This window comes from Aplysia californica, unplaced genomic scaffold (genome assembly GCF_000002075.1).
Source record: "Aplysia californica isolate F4 #8 unplaced genomic scaffold, AplCal3.0 scaffold00031, whole genome shotgun sequence".
NCBI classification, from domain to species: Eukaryota; Metazoa; Mollusca; class Gastropoda; order Aplysiida; family Aplysiidae; genus Aplysia; species Aplysia californica.
Genome location: NW_004797301.1, coordinates 1,452,876 through 1,471,644, shown reverse-complemented (window position 1 = coordinate 1,471,644; position 18,769 = coordinate 1,452,876). Strand labels below are relative to the sequence as shown.

At 38.3% G+C, this 18,769-nt stretch overlaps 2 protein-coding genes across 3 annotated transcripts in view; one reads left to right on the top strand and one right to left on the bottom strand.

Annotated features, from left to right (window-relative positions):
- The window catches only part of LOC101856316 (beta-glucuronidase), a 20,606-nt gene extending 18,594 nt beyond the window's left edge, over positions 1–2,012 (top strand). Inside the window, exon 12 of one of the 2 annotated variants that reach the window (XM_005091521.3) lies at positions 1,032–2,012. In XM_005091521.3, coding sequence (XP_005091578.1) covers positions 1,032–1,222 — 191 coding nt within the window. In that variant the 3' untranslated portion in view covers positions 1,223–2,012. The remainder of the gene's footprint in view (positions 1–1,031) is intronic. The other variant, XM_005091522.3, reaches the window with a different exon arrangement.
- Positions 2,013–11,821: 9,809 nt separating this feature from the next.
- The window catches only part of LOC101860949 (MAM and LDL-receptor class A domain-containing protein 1), a 20,648-nt gene continuing 13,700 nt past the window's right edge, over positions 11,822–18,769 (bottom strand). Inside the window, exons 5-6 of the mRNA XM_005091541.3 lie at positions 14,059–14,233; positions 11,822–12,115 (exon numbers count right to left, since the gene is read on the bottom strand). Of these exons, the coding sequence (XP_005091598.2) occupies positions 12,011–12,115; positions 14,059–14,233 (280 nt within the window). The 3' untranslated portion in view covers positions 11,822–12,010. The remainder of the gene's footprint in view (positions 12,116–14,058; positions 14,234–18,769) is intronic.

Here is an 18,769-nt window from a genome sequence, read left to right as displayed (position 1 = left end):
TCTCTCTCTCTCTCTCTCTCTCTCTCTCTCTCTCTCTCTCTCTCCCTCTCTTTCTCTCTTTCTCTCTCTCTGTCTGTGTGTGTCTCTTTGTCTTTCTCTTTCATTTTCTCTCTCTCTCTCTCTTTCTCTCTCTCCTTCTCCTTCTCTATCTCTTTCTCTCTCCTTCTCTCTTTTCCTCTGCCCCCTCCCTTCCTCCCTAAATTCCCTCCTCAAATGGCCCAGATGATAAACAACTTTGCCAATGTGCCGACAACACAGGATGAGACTGAGAGGAATGATGACTTGTCCTTGCTCGTCCATTTTCCCTATTGTGTTAATGACGTTTGGTGAACCCTTTGAGACCTCGCTACCATATAATTACATTGCTCTGTCTGACATTTTAGACCGTTTTGAGTTACTTTGGCCGTTTTATTTTGCAAAGACCATGAGGTCAGAAACGATATGTTCTACCTACTCTATCAAAATCATACAATTATTCGCAGTCGTTATCAGGATATTCAAAGAATTGCAGTGGGTGATTGGCAGGTGCTCTGGTGTGGTTTGCTCCTTCTTTCCTATCAAACATCTATCGCCGTTATCTCTCCTCCTATTTTGTGTTTGTTACTCTCTTGTAACACCTCTAATCTTCGGCACTTATATGACTTTATTGTGTTGCAAGTGCCTTAAAACTCTTACGAAACTTAAAAGATTTGCATTGAAAAAAGCTTGACATGTTGTGAAACTCAAAATTATTTAGATAAAATTTCTAATGACTAATAATAATAATAATTCATTTACATAGCACATATCCATGCTCAAGAGCATGCTCTATGCGCTTTACAACTATTAAGTACCGAGCAGATAGAACTTTGTAATTCTGAGACAGGAGCCTCCATGAGATTTTATGCAACTCACCCTGCTTTTTTGGGTAGTGAGGAAAGGGGGTGGGGGACAGAGGAAATGTGCTTTTTAAAGAGTAAGTTATCGTTTTTTTAAGCCTTTTAACTTGATGTTTATAATAGAAAAGCTCGTCTTTACTTTTTTTTTCTCAGGAGTCACGCGAGTTGTGGGCAATAAGAAAGGTTTACTGACTCGCCAGAGACAGCCTAAGAGAGCAGCTTTTCTCATCCGAGATCGCTATTACTCTCTGATCAAAGGAGCAGACACCTCTGAAAAATCGTGCAAAAGTCGCACGGGTAGCAAACACTCTGATGCTCCTCATGTATACACCTATTTAGGATAGACACTACCTCCTATAGAGTGAAGAAGTACTTCCTATGTTAAGTTCTGCGATAGAGTTCATGCTTGTGGCAGGCAGAAAAGGAAAGTGTGTGTGTGTGTGTGTGCGGGGGGGGGGGGGGGAGGAGAGATTAATGGCCAAAGTCATTATTTTTGGGGGGGGATTTTTTTTAGGGATGGAAAATGGTTATAATTACAGTAGAAATTGTGTAAGTCCGCCACATTTGTAGAGGAGAAAAATGGCTGTCTTACACGGTGTCATTATAATGAAGAAAAAGAAACACAATACCCAAGGGAGGAAATACAAATTAAGTGGCTGTTTGCACAGGTGATTTTCCTTTACAAGTGGTCTTAATAGCCTTTTTGACTGCATTTCTTATTTGCTTTTATGGCAAGACTGAGGTGTTGGAAGGGGCAGATGGTTTTCTTTTTGTCTTTTTTAAGAGTAATGCCATCTCTTTCAATGCCATTTAACTTGATGTTTATAACGGAAAAGTTTATCTGTACTTTTTTCTCATCAGGAGTCAAACGAGTTGTGGGCAATAAGAAAGGTTTACTGACTCGCCAGAGACAGCCTAAGAGAGCAGCTTTTCTCATCCGAGATCGCTATTACTCTCTGATCAAAGGAGCAGACACCTCAGAAAAATCCTGCAAAAGTCGCGCTGGAAACAAATACTCTAATACGCCACATGTATACACCAATTTAGGATAAACACCTCTTTCTTTAGAGTGTAAAGGTCTCCCCTTTTTTTACGCGAAGATTGAATAAAACTGACAGGATACCTGCATGAAAATTTTTTTCTATTTTCTTGTTATCTTAGAGTATCTCTGTAATGTCACAGCCCCAAAATCTTGGAAAAAACTGGTATGGGGCTAGTGGGAAAAAAGCGAAAAAGAACAACTTGTGAACACCTCCACCTTTTTTAGCATGCTCAAAGAATACTGGATTGACAACAACAAAGAGCAAATAAATTTCATAGTTGTTCTTATCCTCACATTCTTACAAGTGTACTGTAGTAAAGTTGTACCCAGTATAAGCAAAAAGAATGACAGGATCAAATCAATAGTTTATGTGGTGCGGGAAAAAAGTTATTAAAGTTTTGAAAAAAATATGTTCTGTGTTCATCCAAATGAACCAAATTCGAGACTGAAATTGTCGTAAAATGGCATGTTCCAGTTGATGTCATTTTTTAAATAAATTGATAGGAATTTTTTCAGAAGGAAAAATTAATTGAATACTTTGTTATCCTCGGAAATGCCAAAAACAACATTATTCTGTACTGAAATTCAACTTTCTGGTGACATTTTTGAAGTTTTTGTTCCACTTTTTTCACGTTGCCTGGGTGCAAGTTTCTTCAGTTTTTTATAGGTACAATTTTCAAAGTGCCTTAGGGACTAATGGTGTATCTATTTTTTGGTCACATGATTTTGTAAAGATATATGATATTCTGTTTGTTGTATGGCAGAGCTTTTTAAGCATAATATTGCATATGTGCAAACTTCCCTGTTATTATAGAACTGTTGATGTGTCGTTAATCATGTTTTGAGCTTGTTTTCTTGCTTATTGCTTGCGTTCTTTCCCTCACTCTCACTGTCTCTTTCTTTTTTCTCTTTCTATTTCTCTATTTTTCTTTCTTTACCTCTCTTTCTTTCCCTCTCTTTCTCTCTCTACCTTTTGCCCCCCCCCCCCCCTCTCTCTCTCTCTCTCTTTCTCACACACACACACTATCTCTCACTCTCTCTTAATCACACACACTCGCACTCTCTCTGTGGGTGGTTGGCGGGTGCTCTGGTGTGGTTTGCTCCTTCTTTCCTATCAAACATCTATCGTCCTTATCTCTCATGCTTTTTTTTGTGTTTGTTACTCTCTTGTAACACCTCTAATCTTCGTCACTTAATATGACCTTATTGTGTTGCAAGTGCCGTAAAACTCTTACTAAAACTAAAAGCGCTCTCTCTCACTCAATCTTACTGTCTGAGATTTGAATACCGGTACATGTAAGAACCAGTGACTAATATAACGAACACTGTCTTTGTAACCTACTTTTTCCCTATCTTCGCATTATCGTGCATGCTTATAGCAAAAAGCCATAGCAATATTTATATTTCCTGGCAATTTATATTATTTCAGGATTTATCTACGGTAGCCTACTTAAATAATAAATGCAAAAGGTGTATGCTCCTGCAGTATGCTCCTTGTCTATTGTAATGGGGAAATGTATCAAAAGTGGGTGTTATGCCATTTAAAATGTATATATCAATTTTGTATTTTCTTGTTGTTTGTTTGGGGTAATTTTGGGGGGGGGGTTTGGGGGGAGAGGGGTGTTTGTATTGTTGAGATATATTATACAAGAGTTTACATTCCTTCTTTCAATCCAAAGTCTGTGGTGTGTGTGTGGTTGGCGGATGCTCTGGTGTGGCTTGCTCCTCCTTTCCTACCAAAAGCTATCGTCCTTCTCTCTCCTCCTCCTTTTTTTGTGTTTGTTACTCTCTTGTTACACCTCTGATCTTTGGCTCTTATATGACTTTTTTGTGTTGCAAGTGCTGTAAAACTAACTAAAACTAAAAAGTCTGTGGTGTAGTGGTAAGGTGCTTCACTGTAACATGCAAGAGACTCATGGAGAAAATTTGTATCAAGCATTTTGGTCTTTCTGCTGGGATGTTGTATCTCTGTCAGCCCAGGTGGACCCTGACAGGCAGGATCAGAAGCCTGTGTCCAAAATGATCCGTCTAATTCTAATTGTTTCAATGGGGGCATAAAAATACAAGCATTTAATTTTTAGAACCTTTCTTTCCTACTTTCAATGCTTCCTACAAATCATAAAATGTTAGTTCTTGATTTCCTCTAGTGCCATGACAATCTAAAAATATGCATATATATCACGCATAATTTATGTATATTACATAATGTGTTGAATGTTTCTTTGAAAACTTGTTTTTACCTAATGTTTTTTTAATGTTTTTGATACAATATTATTTAAGTTTTAGCTTGGTTTGTTTGGTGCTTTTTATGGTCCCATGTCTCTTTTTTGGTTATTATGTTTCTGTTCTTTTGTGTCAGACAATCATTGAGTAGTGGGTGCCTGACAGGTACTTTGGTGTGGTTTGTTTCTTCTTTCCTATCAAACAGCTCTCGTCCTTAACTCTCCTACTTGTTTTTCTGTGTTCGTTACTCTCTTGTAAGATCTCTACTCTTCCGCACTTATATATATATATGACCTAATTGTGTTGCAAGTGATGTAAAACATTTTACTAAAACATGAACACAACCATTGAGTATGAGAAAACAAGTAAGCCTAATGCAGTGAATGATATTTCAAAACCAAGAAGAAACAGTTATTAGTCATATTTTGATCTATTTTGTCAGTACTGTTGAATTTTATTCCAATCGTCAAGGAGAAGTCTGGTCATCTTAGAATTAGACTGGTAGTCTTCCAGGACAGTGTCATTGTGATATATAGAACAAAACGCAAGGGGGAAAGTGGGAGGTGGTCATTTGTACTGGTGACTGTCTTAGGCAGGTAGTTGTTAGAGCAGTTTCGAGGGAGTTTGACCATTCTTCTTTTTGCTTTTGTCACCTATTCCAACTCCCCCAAGGCTTTTCTTGAGTGTGGAACACATACCATACCCCTCTCCTCGTAAAGAGAGACCAGATTTCACATAGTATTTTGTCAGTTGCTCTCTCTGTGTTTTGATTGATCATAATATTGTACCGGTGTGTATGGTATAGCGGATAGGCACTCTACTTTCATATGCAGGAGACCTGAGTTTGATTCTCGAGTGGGAAGAACTTTTATTGAGTACATCGGCCTTTCTGCTAGGATGTTGTACCCCTCTCCACCTGGGTTGGCCTTAATAGGCAGTGTCAAAGCATGCCTCCTATATTATCTAAATTGGGGCAATTTAGCCGTAAAATACCTACATTTTAAGGAAAAATGTTGATCATATTATTGTTGGTAGGCTGCCTCTCAGTTCACTCGCTCCATCTTAGTTCACTCGCTTCCTGCACCCTGTGTCCATTAAAAATAAGATTCGCTCATGACCAGCAGGTAGATGGAATTTGTCCATGTTTATCAACTGCCTTTTATTGTATCGGTCCGTTTATGTATCGTCCCAACCTTTGTAGACTGACAACCTTTATACAAAACTTGCAGCTGTGTATGTAAGATTTTTTTTTCTTCCATAATCTCAAATAAAAACCATGACATCGTTGATCACTGTACAAGTTATTCATGCTAATCAGTGACTTATAATCTTTGCCTTTGATTTTCCTTCTAGGCTGTAGTCATTGAGAACTGATTTTTTTTTTACCTGAATGCCTACAGCTGAATAACTTTTTAACTTTTCTACTGCTCCCTGGATCGAAGTCTTTACTTGTCTCTTAAAATCCTCTAAAGGAGACTGTATGTATATACAGTACAACACAGGTAGCTTGAATTTGTCAGGATCGGCCTCGGTAGTTCAAGGGATCCGTAGTTCGAGGGATATTGTACGAAGATAAAGTAGACAACAACAAAAAATGGGACCGCAGGCACAGTTCGATAGATGCGTGATTTCGAGTCTCCTGTGTACGACCTATCTACTGTGTCATACTGTGTATAGGTCAGGCATCAAGTGATCAAGTCGATGTAAGATATTTTTTTATGAGGGCCAAAAAGCTTTAGACTAGCAAATACAGTAAAAGTGAGCACTTTATCACCAGGTTCTTTATACATGTTTGCAATGCAGGAAGGAATCTGACTGGTTATCGCGTCTTGGTCCTTATTTTAGGGACTTCTTATATTGTGGCAGTTACTATATCAGAATTATGAATACATCTTTACAGCTCAATCAAAACAAATTTCACCTCTCACAGCATATTTTAAGTCAGTGGCTTTTCTGTTGCTTCTGCCCTTCTCTGGCTGTTTTCTTCCTTAATTGGGTGCTTTGGGTGGTTAGAAGGCGCCATTGGTTGGTCTGTCTTCTCTTCTTTCCCTGTAATTACCGTTTCTGTCTGTCTATGATTAATTTTCCCAGTACTACATGACCATCATTGTGTAGATGTGCTTCTCTTTTCTTACACAAAACAATTAGGGTGCTTTGGACATTTTTAGAAATGAGATTGCACCAGTTTGTTCTTACAGAATACATTGGCTATAAAATGCTTGACTTCAACATTTATAGAAGCTTCTCCTGGTATACAATCCTATTTGTATTTAACAATTTACATTTATAGAATTGTTTTATGACTTTGTAGAATATATCATGCATGTATGAATACCAAGAGCACAAAATATTGATAGCAATGGTCTTATGCTCTCCATGTATCTGGTATCTGGAAAGTTTTTCAAGAGGGGGAGGGAAGGTGTGCTGATTTGATTTAAATGATGAAAGAAGACACATAAGGTAGCCCAGAGTGCTTTTTTGCTATTAATTTTAGTATTTTATACTGTTTATTTATAGTGCACACTAACTCCTGGTCTGTATTCAGGACCCGCAGGTAGATCTGAGAAATAGTTATTAAAACAAAATTAAAAGTTAACCTTTTTCTTCCAGGTACATGATTTGAGCGTAACATCATTGGTGTGATTTTCTGATGGAATGGCTATCATTACAACAGCAATGTTATGTTCAGTTTTGTTTGTGCATGTTTTTTGTTGGGGGGTTTTTATGCTGTATTGTGCTTTAAAGTTTATGAGAAGAGGCGAGGGGTAATACATGTAATATAGGAAGACAGCCACTTATTGTTTATATTTTCCAAAGAATCCCAGACTGCTGAAGAATGTAATGTTCATTTCGGGGTATTTTCTTATTACTCATATTTTGTGTTTCGGGGTACTTGTTGTAGGGTGCCTCTTTTAAGTCATTCCTCCTTTTAACTCTCCCTCTGTTGTTTCTTTCTCTCTGTCTTACTTTTTCCGTGCACTATGACTAAGTGACCATTATTGTGTCAATGTGATTCTCTTCTCTTACAAAATAAAACGAGTGTATTATGTTCGTGTATCAGGTCTTATTACATTCTACCACATCTCTCTCAATAACCCAGCATCTTTAGTGTAACAGTTAGACTCTTCGCTGACTGTTGTATACCGAAGGTGTGAGTTTGATTCATTGATGAGGAAGTTACGTGCTTGTATGTACGAAAGTTTGTACAAATACCTCCTTCAGGGAGATGAGAAACCGTTCTGTGTCGGATGCGACACAGATTTTACCATTAGACACATTTTAACCGAATGTCTAAACTTCGGAGAGACCCGAAGAAAATACTTTAAAGGCAAAAAATTGCAAGATATTTTTTCCGTCGTTATTCCCAACGGAATTTTAGATTTTATGAAGGCCATTGGCCTTTATGGGAAGTTATAAAATAGATTATTTGAAATTTAAAAGTGTTATTTAGAAAGTTGTTTTAAATTTTAAATCTATTTACACTCGATTTTTTAAAATTTTGATTAGAAATATTGACCAGAATCAGGCCGAGCAGTGAGCTGTTGAGAAAAAAACAACTTGTTTCGCGCGCTCATATGACCTTATGCAGATGCGAGCGCTGTAAAACCCCATACTAAGCTAAACTAACTTGTATGCTGTATCCCAGGCAAGGTTGAAGCAGTTTGTCTCTTACATGATCTAAATTGTGTCGATGGAAGGGTAAAATGCTTACAATTTTTGGGATGTCTCTGTCTCTCTGTTTTAGTTTTGTTTTGTTTTGTCAGTGCTGTCGCTGTTTTTGTCTCAAAGAAATCGATTCTCCCACACATTGGGCTGCTATTTGTGACTGATGCTTTGCACCCTCGTCGACACAATTTAGATTATTAAGGTGGGGGGGGGGGGGGGGGGGCTACACCCCCAAAGTCCAAATTCGGCCCAAAATTATGGAATTTGAGTTGTAGGCATTATTAGCTTCCTCAGCCTCTCCTACAATTATTTCATCGCATAAGAACCCTCAAAAACCGTATTTTTTTCCCATACCGGGCATGTTTGTCACCACCATTTCCTCATAAAGTCAGTATTTTATTTTTCTTTATTGGCCGTTTTCTCAAAAACGCAACTCTTCTCTATACTTTTTTGAATAACTCCACCATTTTTCATCCAATCTTCATGAAATTTTCACAGAATGAAGAGAAGATGTAGTACTAAAAATTTGTCAGTTGAATTTTTGATATATGGAATAGATTTTTGTTGATGGTGTCTGGAGTGTGGATTTTCACGGATTTTTTGCAAACTTGAATGCTACCTCAGGAAAAAATTCATTAAAAATGTTCTAATTCGTTTAGGAAAAAAACAAGAGACAAATTTTTAGATCTAATGTTTGTGAACACGCATGCAAAAAAACCCAATTAATTTCCATAAGTGATAAGTGTGGTATTCATTACGTAAGACATGTCAACAAAATCCAATATGGCCACCGTATCCATGGAAACGAAACTTTTTCTCAAATATGATTGCGAATTTTAAGACTCCTTAGTATGCTTGTTATATGTGTGAAATTTGGTAAAATTTGGTCTAATAATAAGCGAGATAGCCTTCAGGTGTAGCCCCCCCCCCCCCCCCCCCCCCCTTAAAGAGGGGTACAATGTCCCATCAGGCAGATAAAGATGTAGGCCTATGTTGACTTAAGAAAAAAAATTCTTCTCCGGCAAGAATAAAACACACTTCTTTTGCGTACACCAGAGTATGACAATATTGGCTACACCACATGTTTTCAGAGGTAAAATAAAAGAGAAAATGGCCGCCAAAGTTTGGTGACTTCCATAGCTTTAAAAGTCCTTGGAAACTGCAAATTTAAATATATTGTGCCTTTTATCAAAGTTTTCCTATCAAATCCACTCATTAAAGTGTTTGAATCTAACAAGATATTGAGCAAAAGAACAAAAATTTGAGAAAAGATATTCCAAACTGGCCCAAAAAATGCAGATTTCTTTGATTTCATGATTTTGACGAGCGCATGAAATCACCACGATGCCTCATATATATATATATATATATATATATATATATATATATATATATATATATATATATATATATATATATATATATATATATGTGTGTGTGTGTGTGTGTGTATATGACATATATATATATATATATATATATATATATATATATATATATATATATATATATATATATATATATAATATAATATATGTACATGTAATATGTTATAATATATGTATTTTGATAGAACTGATAGACGAAAATTGTATGTGTTCAATTAGATTTCTGTATGACATAGTTTCTCCAGGAAGGCCCGAAGTAATGCTGGGCGTTGTGTAATGTTTTCTAACATCTTTCCGTAACTGCATCACAAGAACAAGATTTCTGTCTTGTGCTACACCTGAAATGCTACTCACTATGATGTTTATTAACTGATGTACAGATAGGTGGTATGGTAAGACATGGAATAGCATCAAGAGGCTGGCCTGGCCCAGGATAAGGAATGGTGGAAAGAGTTTGTTTGTGGCCTGTACCCTGATCCAGAGTGAGAAAGGCAATGGTGATGATGATCATATTAACGGGAGATGTACATGATACGAGGAAAATTTTAGGGGTTTGACTTTCTTTGAATTTTTAAAGGTGATATAGGTTAATTGTCAACTAATTAGATGAATTATGACGGAATTTTTGTTTTTGTTTTATTGAAAAGTTGGTCTCTGTGGCGGCCATCTTGGATTTTTGCCATGTTGCGGGACAGACGTTTATGCCTCAAACTTGACACACAATTTATACACAAACGTATTAACTGTGATCCGATTCTGGGATGTTTTTCTATCAAGAAAAGCAATAAAAATCATTCTACTGTGTACATTACCTCAAAGCACATACAACGCACTGGTGTCTGTGGTGTAGTAGTTAGGCACTTCACCGTCATACGCAGGAGACCCAAGTTGGATTCCCGAGTGGGGAGAATTTTTATCAAGTGCAACCAAACCTCGTTATACCGCCACTCTTGGGACGGGCATGATGGTGGTTCTATGGGGTTTTTCTATTGTATAGCCCCAACTGCCCAATGTCAAGGAACATGATTCTGCTGTGCAATCTGTGTTTGAAAAGTGTCTTTTTCTTGGTGAAATACATGTACAAGCACATGGATTCCGGGCCAGGAATCTCCTCTCTCTATTTCTATGTCTTCTTCGTGGGCGAAAGATTACCAAGTAGCAAACCAGTGGGTGTTGTGCGCTATGTGCAGTGTGTACCTCTGGCGTTCAGTTCGCTGGCGGTATGGCGGGGTAAGACAGTTGGCGGATGGCGGTGTGAAGGCAAAAATACTATATATGTATAGAGGCAGCGTTCCTTTTCGTATATTGGCCTAACCTGGAGGTAGGCAGGGATGGTGGTCCAACGGGGGGGGGGGGGGGGGGGGGTACTGTATCTCGGTACCCCTCTGAGCCCGATAGTTGGGCCGGGCAGGCATCTGTACCCAGTTGACAAGCAGGGTCAGACGCTAGCCTCCTAAATGATCAAAATTGTGTCAATGGAGATGTAAAAAACACTTACATTTTTTAAAGCACAACACGCACTTGTTGAGTTGTTGTTTACCGCGCCTACCAATTCATTCCGCCGATAATAACACGTTTCATGCCTATCATGAAGCTAAAATTGTCTTTAGTTCAATACTTCGCATGTGTATCGATTCTGCAATAACAAAAATTGACTCACTCTAACTACCCCGAGGTAAATTGATTGTGGTAGCTATAAACTCTTTGGTGTTTAGTTCTTTGATCGTACATCAAAAGGCGAGATTATACAGTATAGCAACTCTGTGGTGAAACCGTGAAGAATTAGACGATATGACCCACAAAATTATTTTTGGTTTTAGAAATGAGAGCATTTTGGCTAATCGATAGTTTTCATACAGAGATCAAGAAGAAGACAACATCAGGGATTTTATTTTCTCTTGAGTTACCGTTGGTTTTTCTTTCTTTTTTTTAAATAACCGGATTTGAAACCACTTAGCTTCTCTTTGAGTAAAGAGAAGCAAACCAACACGATAACGGCCATTGGGTGCAGTGCAGGGAAAAAAGTTAGAGTAAGATGGACAGACAGAGACAACAGCGAGGGAAAGAAAAGAAGAGGACCATCCAATAGCGCCATGCGACCGTCCACAAAATGCTTTAGCTACATAAAAAGGCGCAATACGTTCGGAAAAGATAATAATACATTGAGATGAACGTTCTCTTTTTTTTTCTTTTTTTTTAGGACAACGTGATCCATAATGGACTATAATTGTCTACTTGGCTAGCTCTTTTCCATGCGCTTTATGTTATGCCGATTCTTGTGTCGATGTATAAAGTGTAAGGGTTTAACGCCTCTTGGCTTATCTAAGAAGCGGGACTTCTGAACGTAATTACGTAAATGTCCATCTCAAAAGGACCCAGCCAATTAGAGGTTGGGGTCTTATCTTGAATACTCGGCAAAACGACTCGAGTACAAGAACGCCCACCATGGGATTGAACCACAGCCATCCGCTGGCGTAGCCCTGAATGATACTAACTTCGGAGCGCCCTGTGTCAATATGTTTTACCTTATTCAAACAAATAAACAAAAGTTTCCAAAAGAGGCATGCTACACCAGAGGGGAAAAAATAACCCTGGGCAAACGAATCTGCTGGAAACAAGCTGGATTGAACTCAGAAGAAAGTGGCTTTATTGAGCACACTCGACAAAAGCGAATATAATTAAATGTATTATTATTGATTTGCAATTATGCACATTCAACAAAATCGAATGAGTTAGTTACGATTATGCACATTCGATAAAGCCGAGTGAGTGGTAATCCCACTTTTTTTTTTCTTGTTTGTTTTTTTTAAAACTTAGCCCACAAGCTGGGGATCTCCGCAAGGCCTGTCCGTTAAACGGACGTCATCCACAGCAATGTCGCCCATGAACGACTTCCCTCTGACGCCTTCCAGAACGATCTAGAAATAATAGAGTTACAAAATTAATAATAATTATTATTATAATAATAATAATTATAATAATAATAATAATACTATAATAATAATAATAATAGTAATAGTAATGATATAATAATAACAACAACAACGACGGCAAGAAGAAGAAGAAGAAGAAGATGAAGAAGAAGAAGAAGAAGAAGAAAAACAGCAAGAATAATAGTGAAATTATATTGTCATTGTTATTATTATTATCAATTTTTATCATTACTATTATTATTATCATTCTTCTTCTTCTTATTATTATTAATTAATTAATTAATATTATTTTTATTATTATTATTTCTATTATTATTATTCGCTAACCCCTCTCCCCTAAAAAGCAATGAGCTCAATGCGCTCTACAATCTATATTATCAATACCTGTCCTCGTGGTTTTATGCACACCGAATAATTTTGCAAAATTTGATCCTTTTTTTGTGTGTGCATAATTTCTGATTATTTTTCATTATCATTCTTTGTTAAAATTAATAGAATCACAACATTTCACAATTTTGGGCTCAGTTTGCATAATTTCACAATCTCTCTTGCTTAAAACGACAGGGACAGTATTACCCCCAGCACAAGCTAGAACACCCAGAGCCAGAAACATTTCCGAATTTTCGGCAAAACGCTACAAACTAACAAGATATTTCTTCTTCCCAAAGCAAATCATAAAAAGCTGACAGAGGAGAATAGCTGTGAGTTCATGACATTCATGCCAGATTGCAATAATTATTATATAAGCAATACATGTGTTAATGATACAGTAAAAAATCAAACTTAGCCTTACAGCCAGTTTCATCATCGTCCAGTGCCAGATTTTCGGCAGACAACGGCGATCATGGTTCTGCTTTCATTCATTTGCTCGGATGCTCTCAAAAAAGCTACATTATCCTGAATTTTCCCCGTTACCCATTTGTTTAGGTTCTTTAAGTAGGTTTCTCTGGGCCTACCCCTGCCTCGTGAGAGCTAGATGTTCAAGACCTTTATGTCTATTCAGGTGTCCCAAAACCTGAATTTGTCTTTTCCTGGTTATATTTTACGTCCCACGTGGGCTTCCTCAAGTAGGCCTACTACCTCATTTGATTTTTTTTCCTTTCTCGATATTCTCAGTAGTCTCCTAAGAAACCACATTTCTGTTGCTTCTATTTTATTTTCACTGTCTTTAGTGATTGTCCAGAATTCACTGACATATTGAAAGGTTGACCATGTATTGCATTTCAGAACTTTCATTCTGGTAGACCCCACAAAACAATCCAAGTACAAGTACACCTAGTCTGGGATTCGAACCAGGGTTATCATTGCAAGGTCATGAACAGTAACATTGTTAATGGGCTGATTTATCAATGGCATGCTCATACTGTGTCGAAGCAACATAGGAGGAACTGCTGCTTTTTCTTTCCTCATCCTTAATAACTTACTATCGTCATTTTACCTCTACGTCATTTGTATGTTTGTCACTCTCTTGTGAACTGCTATTTCTGAGGTGCCTTGATAGTCGAAGCAGACTTTGTGTTGTTGAGTCTAAACAGGTGAGCATAGTAAGCCTGATTCTCCGTTTGGACTTCTCTGTTGACATCCACCCCTTTGCGCTCATATGACCTTATGCAGTTACGAGTGCTGTAAAACCTTTTTAAAACTATATATATATATATATATATATATATATATATATATATATATATATATATATATATATATATATATATATATATATATATATAAAGAGAGAGAGAGAAAGGGGAGGTGGTAGGGGCAGTGTGGGTGGCGGTCTTCTTCTTCTTTTTCCTCTTCTTCTTCTTCTTCTTCTTCTTCTTCTTCTTCTTCTTCTTCTTCTTCTTCTTCTTCTTCTTCTTCTTCTTCTTCTTCTTCTTCTTCTTCTTCTTCTTCTTCTTCACCATCTCCTCCTCCTCCTGTCCACTTACACGGAAATCGGTGCTGCTAATGTTCACAGACAGCATACGCCAATCCCTGCCCTGTTCTCCCTCCAAGGAAACGAGACTTTTCAAGGGACCGTCAGACGGCATCAGATACACGTTTAGGGCGCCAATACCCGCTCCGTACATGTTGTACCAAAGTTGAAAACAGCCATCACCCGAGCTGGGGAGATTTGAAGAAGAAAGATATTGAAATAATAATAATAATAATAATAATAATGATAATAATAATAATAATAATAATAACTACGAGCCGTGCTAAAAAGAAAGTATGAAAATGTGTCACAGCGTGGTGACATTAGGCGTTCGTCAGTTTTGTGGTATATGGAGTCATTGGTATACTATTATTACTATTAAAGCTTGTTCACTTGTCTTGCTTTCGGTGAAAAAAGTAACTACCCACCTATCTGGAATAGAAGTCGAGATATTTGCGATTAAGGTGGCCCGGGGAGGGGGGGGCGCTACACCCCCAACGTCCCTATTCAGCTAAAAATCATGGAAACTGAGTTGTAGACATTTTTAGCTTCCTCAACCTCTCCTACAACTATTTTATCGCATAAGAACTAGGGCTGTACCCCGGTAGCAAACCTGCTCGTGCTCACAAGCCCCTAGTTCAAGTCACAAGCTTCAAATCAGTAGGTCAAATCATCAAATCAAATCACCAGCATGATAAGTTGAGTCTAGCGCAAACTGTAACCTCCTTGGTCTAGTCTAAACTTCAAGTCCACAGCAACTAGCAATCCGCGAAGCCACTCGTGTCAGGCCCCCTCATCATCCCCACCCTGCTTGCAATCCGCGAAGCCACTTACGTCAGAAAAAGAGAGAGGGGGAGAGTGAGAGATCTCGCCCACAGAGTCAACTGCGCGGCGTGACGCTGTAGTTTATTCGATTAATCGAGGCCTGCGCAAGCCTCAAGTCCCGTCCGCTGCCACAGGCCCCACAATTCACACAGTACTGATTTGCGCTAGGCTTACAGATTTGCCTCAGGACAAGCTCCAAACCTGACCTGCTGACTTGTACTGTCTCGATACACCGAGCGAGCGGCACGGGCTCGATGGCGTAGGACCGTCTTGATGGCGACAAGACAGTCCGATGTTTTAAACAGCAAGACAGTACTGTGCGCTGTGTGAACTTTGAACAGTGGAGGAAGGGACAGGCTGGGCTTGTTTTGGTGCAAGGCGTAGAGAGCTGAAGTTATTTTTAACTTCCCGCCGTTGATCAGCTAAGCGAATGGATAAGTGAGAGGGAGCGTGGTATTGTAGTAACAGAGACCTAGGTTTCTGATAATAATAAGAATAAGTAGACTTAGATTACCCCAGAATGGAGAACTCCAGGGGTCGTTGTGATTGGCTTTTGTATCGTATGTATGTAACCTATTTTGTCGATGTGTTACACTCACAGTGACATAATACAGAACATTTACGAGACGGGCTAGGCCTACTTCAACCCAATGTCAGGGCCAATCTGGGCTGAGAGGGAACAACGCTCCAGCAGAAAGACGGAGGTTCTCAGTAAAAATTTCTCCCCATACGGGAATCGAACTGAGGTCTTTTGCGTGCGACGATGAAGCGCTTGGCTCGTGCACATTAAAAATAAACAGGCCTTAACATCATAAGAATAGCCGATCCAATATTAATTTTTAAGTGCATTGAATAGAGCTTTTTGTTTTTTACAACCGAACTATGAAAAAAACAACAACCGATCTTGCACTTTTGGTGTAAGCCTCTCAACGCAAATAACCAGAGAATCTATAATATGTACTGAGCCCACTGCCACGAGAGTTCGCGACGTCACGACACAGTACAGCAGGACTGTCCGCGAGTCACAACTCACCGGAAGTTCCCTCCGGTAGCAAGCGGGAGGCAAATCAAACCACAAGCCTGCTCGCAAGACTCTAGCGCAAGACTTCCGCTGCTTTACAAGCCTTCGATTAACCGAGCAGAATCCAGCCCTAATAAGAACCCCCCAAAAATCTTATTTCTTTCCTTACGGGCATGTCTGTCATCACCATTTCCTCACAAAGTCAATATTTTATTTTTCTTTATCAGCAGTTTTCTCAAAACGTGATTTTTCTCTATACTTTTTAAAAATAACTCCACCATTTTTCATTCAGTCTTCATGAAATTTTCACAGAATGAAGAAAAGATGTAATACTAAAAATCTGTCTGTTGAATTTTTTTATATATGGAATAGGATTTTGTTGGTTTTGTCTAGATCTAGAGTGTGGATTTTCACGTGTTTTTTTTTTGTGTGTTTTTTTTTTTTTGGGGGGGGGGGGGGGGGGGTTGGTTTTTTTGCAAACTTGAATACAAGGCCCTACCTCAGGAAAAAATTCATAAAAATGTTTTAATTCGTTTTAAAAAAAAAACAACAGACAAAGTCTTTGATCTAATGTTTGTTAACATGCATACAAAAAAGACATTCCCTTTCCAAGAACGACAAGTGCGGTATTCATTACGTAAGACAAGTCAACCAAATCTAATATGGCCGCCGTATCCATGGAAACAAAACTTTTGTTTTTCAAATTTGATGGCCGATTTTAACTAAAACTACTTACAATGCTTCTTATATGTGGGATATATGGAACTATTTGGTCAACTATTGAGCGAGATAGTGCTTAGGTGTACCCCCCCCCCCCCCAAAACCTCCTTAAAGGTGAGGGGGTCACCAGGTTTTAGAGGCAAAAGTAGCGAGAGAATGGCTATCCAAGTTTGATGATTTTCATAGCGTGAGAGTCCTTGCATGTTTTAATTCGTTTAAAAAAAAAAACAACAGACAAAGTCTTTGATCTAATGTTTGTTAACATGCATACAAAAAAGACATTCCCTTTCCAAGAACGACAAGTGCGGTATTCATTACGTAAGACAAGTCAACCAAATCTAATATGGCCGCCGTATCCATGGAAACAAAACTTTTGTTTTTCAAATTTGATGGCCGATTTTAACTAAAACTACTTACAATGCTTCTTATATGTGGGATATATGGAACTATTTGGTCAACTATTGAGCGAGATAGTGCTTAGGTGTACCCCCCCCCCAAAAAAAAACCTCCTTAAAGGTGAGGGGGTCACCAGGTTTTAGAGGCAAAAGAAGCGAGAGAATGGCTATCCAAGTTTGATGATTTTCATAGCGTGAGAGTCCTTGAAAAGTGAAATCTTACATTTGTGCCTCGTCTGTCTCTCTCTCTCTCTTTCTCTTTCTCTCTCTCTCTCTCTCTCTCTCTCTCTCTCTCTCTCTCTCTCTCTCTCTTTCAATAGTGTTTTTCTGTAAAAATCCATTCCGATATGTGTTTTTAAATGGTCATAAAAGGTTTTGAACGAAGAAACAAAAATTCAATCAAATTACTAAACCGGCGGGAAAATTCTGGGTTTTTTTTTTTAAGATTTAATTATTTTGACGAGCGCATGATTTCACCATGACGCCTCACAAATTTAAATGATGAGAAAAATCTCACAGGCGTCGGTGGTGTGGCTGTCAGGCGTTTCGTCGTCGCACTCAAGAGACTCCAATTCAATTCCCAAGTGGGGTAAAATGAAATTATATTATGTATTTTTATTGAATATCGGTCTTTCTGGCGAGATCTTGTATCTCTCAGCCCGGGTTTGGCTTGACAGTCAGGCAGGGTCAGAAGCCTGCTTCCTACATTATCTAAGTTGTGTCGGTAGGTTGAGGTGTGGGGGGGGGGGGGGGGGGGGATATGAAGACGTGTACCGGTATTTTAAAAAAGGAGAAGACACAAAAGTTTGCCTCTCTTTATACTATTTAATAGTGAGGTATCGTGGTGAAATCAGACTCTCGTCAAAATAAGAACTTGAAGAAACAGCCGCTACTTACCTTTTTTTTTTCCTTGATCAACACCCTTTAGGTTTATATGAAAACATATTTCTGTTTGGATTTTGCTTTAAAAAAAACAAAACAATAACAACAAACAGGGGAAACCCAAAAGCACAGAAAGTGCATATTTGCAGTTTCCAGTGACTCCAAGCTTTAGAAGGTACCAAACTTTGGCGGCCATTTCCTCACTAATTCTAGCCCTGACACGAGTTGACAGATATCCTGACTTCTTTCCAAGATAGATGGGTACTTTTACCATCAATTCCATCAAGAGCAAGACAAACAAGCTTTAATATAGATTACAATAACTCCAAATGCCCAAAAATTAACGCGAGCGCCTGATTCCTCGATGTCATGACACAATTTATGCCTCATGTTAACTCCTGATTTATATTCAGAACCCGCTGATTAACCTCGGTCATATATAGCACAAAAATATTTCACGTATTTGAACAACATATATATATATATATATATATATATAGCTGTTATTTTCTAACTGTTATTCTGACTCTGCCTGTCAGGATATTCGATAATAAAAATGTTTCGCCAACCGGGAATTGAACTCGGATCTCCTGTGTGCTACAGGAAGCGCCTAACCGCTACTCCACAAGACGCAAGTTCTCCAGTGGTGTAGGAACTGGCCTTTTCAATAATTTCCAAGAGGCAAAAATATAGCAAAACAAATCAAAAATACTTTCTCATCTGAACAATAAAAGAAGACAAAATGGTAGACTACGTGCAGTGCCTTTATACTATTCAGTACATGCTGACTACTTCATTTAATTTATTTGTTTTGACGACCTTGGCAATGAAGAAGAAGAAGAAGAAGAAGAAGAAGAAGAAGAAGAAGAAGAAGAAGAAGA